Below are 10,505 nucleotides of genomic sequence, written 5' to 3'. Positions count from 1 at the left end.
AAACTCCACCCCAACTCCTCGCAGACACAGCCAGGCACCAAGGCCCACCCCCGTCAGGTGCGCGCGCACACACACACTTTGTGCCTGACGCCAACTCATGCCTAAGGGCATCCACAATGTATGTGTTGAGTAACATAATGTATAGGCATAGGTTCCCGTGTTTTCTCAGGGTTGTACCTGTAATTGTACATGTGTCCGCCTATATATACATGAGCAGTCGGCCCTATTGGTGTTGTGCAATCTCCAATAACTCTTCTACATGGTATCAGAGACCCTTCGGGTCCTGACCTAGCCGCCGCCCTCCTCTCCCCTTGGGCGCCGCCGCTCCCAACCCTAGCAGCCGCCCCTCTCCACCCCCGGGCGCCGCCGGCCCCCCATCTTCCACCGCCGCCTCTCCCCACCCCAATCCTAGCCGTAGCCGCTTCCGCCCCTACCACCACCACCGCTTCCACCATGGAACGCTTCGACTCCTCCGGCTCCAGTTTCAACTCCTCCGGCTCCGGCAGCAGCAACCCCTTCGCCGGCCCCTCCGTCGCCGTCATCCGCGACATCCCCATTGCCGAGCGCGTGCCGGTGAAGCTCTCCACCACCGGTGCCAACTTCTTCCCGTGGAAGACGTACTTCGGGCTGCTCTTCCGCGAGTATGATATCCTCGATCACGTCGACGTCACTATCGACCTCCTCGCCATGCCGCACGACCCCGAGTGGCTCGCCATCGACGCCACCATCAACCGCTAGTTCTACGAGACCGTCTCCAACGACATCTTTCGCACCGTCGTCCGTGACGGCGACTCCGCCCACACGGTCTGGGCTAAGATCACCGGCCTCTTCACCGACAACAAAATCCAGCGAGTCACCTTCCTCCAGTAGGAGTTCTTCGGCACCCACCAGAACGACCTCTCTCTCGACGAGTACGCCCTCAAGCTGAAGAGTCTCTCTGATGAGCTCCGTGACTTGGAGTTCCCGATCGATGACAAGATCATGCTCTCCACCCTGTCGGCGGGTCTCGGCGAGGATCTCAGCAATGCCGCCTCCAACCTCACGCTCCTCACCACGCCCAACTTCGAGCAGGCCGTGGCCTACCTGCGCCTCGAGGAGCGCCGCCTCAAGCATCTCCGGGCTCGGTCGGCCCCCACCGCCTTCGTCGCTGGCTTCTCCCGTGTTGCCCAGACTCCCGCGCCCCTGCGCCTCGTCCCATGGGTCCGCCGCCGGGTTTCCCCGCCGCCGGCCAGCCTCCCGGTCAGACCGGACCGTGGACCGGCCAGACCGGCCCCTGGACTGGCCACGATGGCGCCCAGGCCGGCCAGACCGGCCCCTGGACCGGGCAGCCGGCTCCTTCTGGCGGTAGCCACCGCGACCGTCGTCGCCGTGGCGGTGGCAACGGCGGTGGCAACGGTGGCGCCAATGCCACCGCCCCCGCGCCTCGTCCTCTGCAGTACACCGCCCCTCCGCCATGGACTGTCGGTCACAACCCGTGGACCGGGGTTGTTCACGCCTACTCCATGCCCGTGCCGCGCGCCCCCTACCCGGGCATTATGGGGCTGCGTCCAGCCACCCACCAGGCGTTCTACGCGGCGCCCCAGCCTGCCCCGGCCTACGCCGCCCCCCCGGGCGCGACCCCGTGGGATCCTGCGCTCCTGACCGCCCTCCAGAGCGCCCCCTCCGCTGGGGCGTATGGTGGCGGTGGCGACTGGTTCATGGACACCGGTGCTTCCGCGCATATGGCTGCGCACCCCGGTAACCTCTCATTTTCTACACCCACTTCCACTTCCTCTCGCATTGGCAACGGTCATGCTCTTCGTATTACTCACACTGGTTCTGTCTCTTTTTCTTCCACTTCCACTCCTCTCTCTCTTCATAACGTTGTTGTTTCTCCTGACTTGATAAAAAATGTTTTTCCCGTTAAGTCTTTCTGTCGTGATAACCCTGTGCCTGTGGAATTTGACGCTTTTGGTTTCTATGTCAAGGATGGTCGTACCCGGATGCTCCTCCACCGATATGACAGCCCCGACGATCTCTACCCCGTTGGCGCGGCCTCCACCACCACCGGCCGCCCACTCGTCCTCTCCGCCGGTGTCGATCTTTGGCACGCCCGTCTTGGCCATCCTAGCTCCGCCACTCTGCGTCAAATAATGCAAGGCTTCTCCTTTACTTGTAATAAAATGGATGCCCACTCTTGTGAAGCATGTCGTCTAGGCAAACATGTTCGCCTTCCATTTAGTTCATCCTCCACAATCGCGTCTTTTCCGTTTCAACTTATTCATAGTGATGTTTGGACCTCGCCGGTTCCGAGTAATTCTGGTTATAATTATTATCTTGTGATTCTTGATGATTACTCGCATTTTGTATGGACTTTTCCCCTTCGCCGTAAATCAGATGTTGCCGCCACCCTCACCGCCTTCTTCGCCTTCGTCTCCACTCAGTTCGGTCGCCCCATCCACGCCTTACAAGCCGACAACGGCAAGGAGTTCGACAACATCACCATTCGCTCACTTCTCGCAACCCACGGCGCCGTCTTTCGCCTCACGTGTCCATACACTTCTTCACAGAACGGCCGTGTCGAACGGATGCTTCGTACCCTCAACGACTGCGTCCGCACCCTTCTGTTCCACGCCTCCATGCCCCCGCGATTCTGGCCGGATGCCCTCGCCACGGCGACTCTCCTCATCAACATCCGCCCGTGTCGTGTGCGTTGGTCCTACACGCCGCATCACCTCCTCTACGGTGTGCCGCCCGTCTATGACGACCTTCGCATCTTCGGCTGCAGGTGTTATCGTAATACCGCTGCCACCGCCGCGCATAAGCTTGCGCCGCACTCTCTCCATTGTGTGTTTCTCGGCTACCCCGCCAACACCAAGGGCTACCGCTGTTACGACCCGGTCTCTCATCGTGTACTCACTTCCCGGCACGTGTACTTTGACGAGTTGGTTTTTCCGTTTCAGCAGGGACTCTTGGCGCCACCTCCGACGACGCCCCCGGCGCCCGCTGGCCCCCTCTGCGCCGGCCCCGCCTGGTCCCTCGGCGTCTCTGTCGCCCTCGGCGCCCCCGGCGCCCCCGTCGCCCGAGGCGTCACCGGCGCCCTCATCGCCCGCGATGCCCGAGGTGCCTCCGGCGCCCCGTCGCCGCGCGGCGTCTCCCTCGGCCGCCTCCTCGGCCGCCGCGCCGCCTCGCCGCCGTCGTCGCTGCGGTCCCTGGGCCCATGCTCACCCGCGCACGTGCATGCGTGCGGCGGCCGTCTACACGCTACCCGCCGACCGATGCGTCGCACGGTGCTTCGGTCCGCCGCGTCCGCCTTCTCGGCGGCGGCAACGGCGTCTGCCGCGCACGACGGCGGAGTTCCTCCCACCCGCCGACCGGCCGCCCAGCGCCGGTTCGCCGGTTTTCCGACCGCCAACCCGGCGCGCCGCCGGTTCTCCGCCCGGTCTGCGGCCCGACTGCCGCCGATCAAGCCGGCCCCCGGCCGACCCACCCGGCCCGCCCAGCGTGCCGCCCGGTTCTCCGCCATGTGTTGCCAAATCTGACACGCTATAGTTATATAGCGTGAATGCCAAATTGCTAGATTTGCCACAACTTGATGGTTCCCAAATATTTTTAAGATGGGTCCCACTACAGGGAAGAAGTAAACTAAAATATCATCAATCTCTCTCCTATACTACCTCTCATCCTCACATTTCTCAACACGTATACAGCCAACATGCAAACAACTATATTTTAATCCCTCATCTCAATTTGGCATCGGAGCAAGTAGATGCTCCGGTTCCCTCTTTTCATCATTTTAGAACCACGCTCACAATGTAAGGAACTAGTTCCAAAAACCAAAAGGATAATTTGGAACCACTTTTGGCTATAGATTGTGGATGCTCTAAGGTGTCACAGCTTCAGCGGTGACAAATTTCCACAAGTAACATCGCTCAAAGCATTAAAGAACTTGCACTCTCAATCTCTTCTCTCCAACCGGGACCTGCATATTGGTCTGCACTTCAATCTTCGGATAGAGTTTTGCAGTTCTACCGGCGTTGAGTATTTCATCAAGCACTTTCTTGAGAGCGAAACCAACGCTGAAGAAGTCACTGTGATGAACACCGGGCAACCTGAGCACCTTCAAAACCTGGCCCTCCACCCCAGACCACTCCTTCTCGATTGCCTCCAGGCTCACCATGTTTATGTCGCCATCGCCGTCCCCGTACACTACCTCTGGGGCGCCCACGAACCCGTCTTCCCCATACACGAATGTCTCCGGCGTGCTGACGCCGACTCCGATGATGCTGGTCACCGGCACCATCGGCGCCGGGAGCGCCTCCCACATCGGCAGCACCCGCGTCACGTATGGCCGGACTCCCTCCGGGAAGCCGATGGCATTGAGGAAGCCGACGATGTTATATGCCGTGTAGGTCACGTTGTTGGCCACCACCAGCGGCCGGTCACCGAACACCATCGGCGTGGGCAGGCGCCAGAGCGCGCTCTGCTGGCTCCGCCCCAGGCGGATCCTGGACGGCCGCGCGAGGTTCGGCAGGCCGAGGTCCATGCCTGCGGCGAGGATGTCCATCCCCTCCGCGAAGCCGCCGAGCGCGGCAGCGACGAAGACGACGCGCTTGACGTATCGCCGGCGCCAGGCGAGCGGCCGGCCGAGGAGGAACTGGTACACGAGCGCGCAACCGAAGCTATGCGGGACGAGGACGACCGGCAGGTTCTCGTTGAGCGAGCTCGCCATTTCGATGAGGCGCGCGAGGGCGGCGAAGTAGCGGGCGCCCTCCGCTGACCGGTGGCCGCGCGGCGCGACGGAGTAGCGGAAGTCGTACGGCGCGCCGAACAGGCTCTCGCCGTCGCGGTAGCCTACGGCTTCCAGCTGCCGCACCAGCGGGTCCCACCTGTCATTGGCACAGATTTGATGCTCCAATCATGTCAGTCCAGCTCCAGCAATTCTCACCAAATTATCCTACTCCGTAGCTAGGAAGCAGCAGCTGAAACGATCGAGTGGGTTTGGAAGTGTACAGGTGCACGGTGGTGGACGGACAGACTCACCCAATTAAGCCGCGCGTGGAGGCGAAGAACGGGACCCGTGTCACGACGCCGGCGGCGTTGCCGTAGTCGTCGGCGACGGCGTCGTAGACGACGCTCATCTGGTCCGTGAAGCACGTGGCCTGGTGCGGGTCGTCCATGGCCGTGTGGTTGATCGGCCACAGCCGGAACCACCCTTTCCCCTTCCGCGCGCCGCAGACAAGCGTCGGCGGCTCGTACGCCGATGTCAGCTGCGCCTGGAGCTGGTTCGCCGCGTAGCCGGGCACGAGCACGACCGGGTGCAGGCTCTTGGCGTCGCCGGCGAAGTGGCAACGGAGCTGCCGCAGGGCGCCCAGGAGCACGGCCACGGCGACGAGCCGAGGAAGATCCATGTGAGTGATATTTTGCGACAGAGGCATGTGCCACGGAAAATAGCAGTAGTGTTGTCTGTCCTACCAGAAGAAAAAACGAACCAACCGGTGCCATCGATGATCGATCTCGGCCTGTCAAATTTCACATCGATGACAGGCCAGCAGGCAGACACTTGGAAATGTTTCTCTGGGTGCCAGGTTTCTGCTAAAAATTCTGCCATGTACACTATCTATGAGTGCACCGGCTGTCCCAGCAAAATAAAAACAAAATCTATGGGTTTCAAGGATCTCAGCCTTCCAAATACCATCACACTGACTGATGTCCAGCAGGCAGGCGCGCAATCCTTCGCCATGCTTTTACTGGGTGTCAGGTTTATGATACAACATCGTCTTGATGTGTGATGTGCAAAAGGCGGAATATTCTTCAGTGGGAGGCGACGTTCCCGTCGACAGCGAGGCGCCTGTGGTGACTTCGTCAATCTCAAGACCCGCCGGATCAGTTCTTCAACGCAGTCTCTTGGAGGTGCTCATAGGGGTAGGGTGTGCGTGTGTGCGTTCATAGGGGTGAGTGTGTGCGCGTATGTATGAGCGTCTTTGATTGTACTGTGTTTCGCAAAAAAAAAAAAAAAAAAAAAAAGAAACTGCAATCAATTGCTACAAGGCTTCTTTATCACATCGTCATTGAACAGCATAAGACAATATCGTAAGCACCAATCTTCAATAAAGGTTGCTGAATATAATCACCTCCTGGTATCAGTTGTCTATTCTTGGTATACTATACAATTTACAATTGACCAGCATATATGTTCCTCTGCCCAAATTCAGCAGCCCTCTATTGGCTACTGAGACACAGCACACAAACAACAAATCTATCCATTGACTTGTAGCGGAAGAACTTTTAGCAGCCTCGCTGATCTCTCCACTGAAGGTACAGCAGCCCTGCATTGTAGTGAGTGTATGCTCCAGCAACTACCAAGACATGGAAGAGCTGGTGGCTGTGCCCGGCAATGTCAAACTTCCCAGGCATCCAGCGCTCAGGCACCCGAGTTGCATACACCAATGCTCCAATCCCATAGAAAAGGCCCATCAAAATTTCATATCCGGTAGTGTGCAACGCCTCCGGTTGATCCCAGAAGAGGATCAACTTGTGAAAAACAGGGATGACACCCGATGCTCCCATGCCAAAGAAGAGACAAGCTCGTATGACTCGGAACTCGGGGTTCTGGAAGACTGGGAGCAGGGAGAAGGCAATAGTGGCTACTCCTAAAATAGTTATGCAACTGAGGTAAAGGTTGCAAAAGAAAGGATGGCACATGAAAGAGTAGTATACTGGAGGGTAGAAGGATGTGGCGATAAGAGCAGCAATGCCTGCATAATCAAGCCGGAGCATAACATATGCAAGGCGGCGAGAGTGACATGAGAGAAGGTGGCATGTGCTGCTGGCAAGAAGGCAAAACATGGCTCCTCCCAAGAATGCAAAGAACGGCCACCTAGAGATTGGCCTAATAAAGTGTGGTGCAAGCAAATTTGCTACATCATCCTTCATGTTTTCCTGCACAGATGAAAATCGATGCTTGTTATGTCACAAGTTATCAGCACATCAGTTAAAAACAACTGGTATATATAAGTCATGCATTGCAAAACACAATATGCATAGAATCTAATGAGGATTGGATGGATTTCAGTGAAATATACATAAAAAGGCCATTGGTATGTTCTTACATGAAGCCATAACGCCCTGATGATATAAGTAATTTTTTTTTATTTGTTCTCTGTATGTGTACCAAGTACCAACAACAGTGGCTTGCATCTAAAATACAGTAAGTTTTGAGATGGGCAAACGATGTATACTAAATAAAGGTTCTTAGTTTCGTGAACAGGCAAATTTCTTGATGCAACTTCTTTTCCAGTAACCTACTACTACTAACTAGCAGAATTTAAGATTCTTTTTACTGATAACATCTACAAGTCTAATCTTGTTCAATGTCAGCTTAAACTGTCTTAATTTGGTCAAAACTCAAAAGTCAGACACAATCAGCCAGATTGGGCATACCTAGAATAAAATACAAAACTAAATGGCTTTGATTTAATAGTACAGCTCTGATAAGAATTTGCTATTAGATGTTGTCAGCAGGTTAACACTGTGTCTCTGGAACCCAGCATAAAGTACTAGTGGTGATGAGTGAAGAATGAAACAAAATAGATGTTTTGCTGGCAACTTACAAGAACTGAAAGATTAGTTTCATTGGAATGGGTAAATCTGTGCGGCAAGCAACTCGAGAGTAACTCCAAGAGACGCCAGCGAGATACTGACGGCAGCACGTCAATAGAATTCCATGAGGTCCTCAAGTCACCCGTCATCTTTTGTAAATCAGAAAAGTTAGGTAGTGAAGGAAGGCATGCCGCAAGCTCTGCCTGAATCTTATGAAGATCAGCATTCCTCAGCATTTCCGGTAAATGCTGGAGGCTCTGAAGATCTACACTTGGAACTTTTGTTGCGGTGTATATGGTCAAAGCAAGGAAGATGAAGAATCCTATCAAGTGCCTGAAATACACACAGAAAACGTGCTTTATTAGATCGGAAAAACTCTACAAAATTCATACTCTGTTAAATAATAACCAGACAGAAGTTTGGCAGCCATAATTTCCTGGAATTCTTATGTCAATAACTACAGTACACAATGCACATAAGGGGCCTTGGCGAAATGAACGGAGGAAATTGCAGGCAACACCAACTATTGGGGAAGATTTTGCACAAAACCACAACAATGGTTTGTTGTTGCACAAAACACCACATTTTGTTGTAATCAGTTGCACAGAACACATAACAGATGATTAACAGCGTTGATAGCCATTTACTCAATTTGGATCCACTCTTAGAGGGCGTGTGGCCGATTTGCGTCCTCCAGCAGAGGTTGGGGGCGAAGCTCATACTCAGTGTACGTCGGGCTGGGCGGGGCGGGATCTCATCAGACCTACAACGCCGGTCTGCATTCTCACGGCGCGGCGGTGCCGACGACAATGGTCCTCGGCCGATCGGCTAGTGCGGTGAAACATGCGCCATCGACAACGGCCATGGTGCGGAACGCGCAGAGGCCATTGACCCCGACGGTACTTCTCCTGACCTGTAGGTAGCGGCGACTGCTGTGCTCTCCGCCCAGGCGCCCACTACTCCTCGTCGACGTTGGCGTTGAGCGTATACGCCATTGCTGCCACTAAGACTGTTGCACGTACTCCACACCCTCGAGTCGATCTACCTCATGACTAACTCCCTCTCCGACGCCTCCCTACTCAGGCTCGTCAACGTGCCACTGCCCTCGGAGCTCGACCTTGCCGGCAATGCCCTTCATCTGGAGCCTCTGCAACCTACTCATCGAGCTTCACCTACATGGCAACGCTCCCATCGGAGATGGAGTGCATAGTGGCCTTGAGGTGGCTCGATCAAAGAACACCAACGGCCACTGTGAACGCCACGTTGCTCCTCACAGTGGGCCCGATGCCTAATTGTAGGTCTTTTGTGTTAATCACCTGTTTTGTGTTCTATGCAATTCATTACAACAAAATGTGGTGTTTTGTGCAACAAGAAACCATTATTGTGGTTCTGTGCAAAATCTTCCCCAACAGTTGGTGTTGAGTGCAATTTCCTCAAATGAACGCTATCAATTCGACAGATTAATACGCAACAGAGACAAGGAAAGACGCATTTGAAGTTCATGGTTCAGTTCAACGTATGATCCATCGAAAGGGCACTTGTTAGTTAATTGGCGGTCTTCGACTCTTACCTGACATGAATAAATGCTTTCAATTCAGAGTTGATACCAATCACAAAATAAGTTGAGAGTTGCTGCCAATTAAAAAAGTTGAGAGTTGTGCTGCCACTCGATGCATTTTCAGTGCTGAACTTGCTCAAGCCTTTTCTTCCATCAAAATTAATTTAACTTTCAAGGTAAGATTCAGTGAGCTGAAATCAAATGAGTGCATTGCAATCGGGACAATTCTTGGTTCCTAGCAAGCCGCCTCTCTTTTCTTGTTTCCTAGCAATTCGTATCTCACCTGCAGATCAATTGATACATTGAAACGCGCAATGTTTCTAGGTTGGGGCTACAGATAAAACAATTGTCATCAGGGCTACGTCTCTAGGGGATTGATTGTAAAATTTACTTGGAATCTAACTACGGCATAATCACGCATGACAGGAAAAAAAAGCAATCGGATGGAAGAATCAAGGAAAAAAAGCAATCGGATGGAAGCAATTCTAGGTTGAATTACAATTACTTACGTCCAGACGTTGAGTGTCTCGTTGTGGATGGAGAAGGCGGAGAGGAGCACCTGCGGTAGCGGCCACTCGCAGCGGTAGTGGCGCAGGATGTACTCGTTGTCCCGCATGTAGGCCGGCAGCGCCCGGTACTCGACGAGGCCGTAGCGCCTCCCCTTCTTGCCCTGCTTCCCCTTCTTTTCTTCCTCCTCCTCTTCCCCCAGCATCGGGCCCTCCACCTCCGCCTCCTCCACCGCCGCCATCGCCATCGTCGTCGCCGAAGGGAAGAAAGAAGACCGGGAGAAAGAGGGCCGGGCCCGGGCTGGTGCTATGCCGGATGCCGCCCCGTTGGAATATTCGCCGCACGCTAGCTCGGCGACGAGGAGGACGAGGGCGCTGGTTGGTTGGTTGTATCGCGTCGGGGCGCTTGGGTTGCGTCGGCCCGTCGATCTCGGCGAGGTGGTCGCGCGCGCCCGCCTCGGTGCGTTCCCTTCACCCCAGATTTAGCAGGCTGTGCGTTCTTTGAGCATCTCTACTCGCGTCCCCAAACTATTCCCCAAAGAGATTTAGGGTGTGCCGCATAAAAAAACATTTTTAGCCGTATCCCCTAAACATGTTTAGGCCGTCCATAGGGGACGCTCCGGACACGCCGGACATAACGAAAAGGGAAGTGGGGAGTGGCGGGACCGACGCGTCAGCGACATATTAGACCTAACCGTCGCCTACTCGCGGTGGAAGTTATTCGCGCGCAGTAACACACGACTAAAGCGTCGCAGCTTTGCCTTAATGGCGACGGAGGGCAGGCGAGACGTCTCGTCGGTGCTGCGCAGCCTCCACGCATCACCGGCGTTCGCACGCCACCGCGCGTTCCCGCGCTTTCT

General features: G+C 55.0%; 2 protein-coding genes across 2 annotated transcripts; both read right to left on the bottom strand.

Annotated features, from left to right (window-relative positions):
- Positions 1 to 3,625: 3,625 nt before the first annotated feature.
- Positions 3,626 to 5,464, bottom strand: LOC127296328 (lecithin-cholesterol acyltransferase-like 1). Its single transcript, XM_051326383.2, has 2 exons — positions 5,023 to 5,464; positions 3,626 to 4,868 (listed from the first exon to the last, which is right to left on the bottom strand). The coding sequence occupies exons 1-2, from the start codon at positions 5,415 to 5,417 to the stop codon at positions 3,920 to 3,922; spliced, it is 1,344 nt and encodes a 447-aa protein (XP_051182343.1). The 5' UTR covers positions 5,418 to 5,464; the 3' UTR covers positions 3,626 to 3,919.
- Positions 5,465 to 6,073: 609 nt separating this feature from the next.
- LOC127296329 (heptahelical transmembrane protein ADIPOR3) lies at positions 6,074 to 10,106 on the bottom strand. The gene is made up of 3 exons (XM_051326384.2): positions 9,649 to 10,106; positions 7,593 to 7,914; positions 6,074 to 6,921 (listed from the first exon to the last, which is right to left on the bottom strand). The coding sequence occupies exons 1-3, from the start codon at positions 9,891 to 9,893 to the stop codon at positions 6,268 to 6,270; spliced, it is 1,221 nt and encodes a 406-aa protein (XP_051182344.1). The 5' UTR covers positions 9,894 to 10,106; the 3' UTR covers positions 6,074 to 6,267.
- Between the last annotated feature and the right edge of the window lie 399 nt (positions 10,107 to 10,505).

Source organism: Lolium perenne, chromosome 4 (genome assembly GCF_019359855.2).
Source record: "Lolium perenne isolate Kyuss_39 chromosome 4, Kyuss_2.0, whole genome shotgun sequence".
NCBI lineage: Eukaryota > Viridiplantae > Streptophyta > Magnoliopsida > Poales > Poaceae > Lolium > Lolium perenne.
The sequence above is the reverse complement of the archived record's forward strand: the minus strand, read 5'-3'. Positions and strand labels throughout refer to the sequence as shown.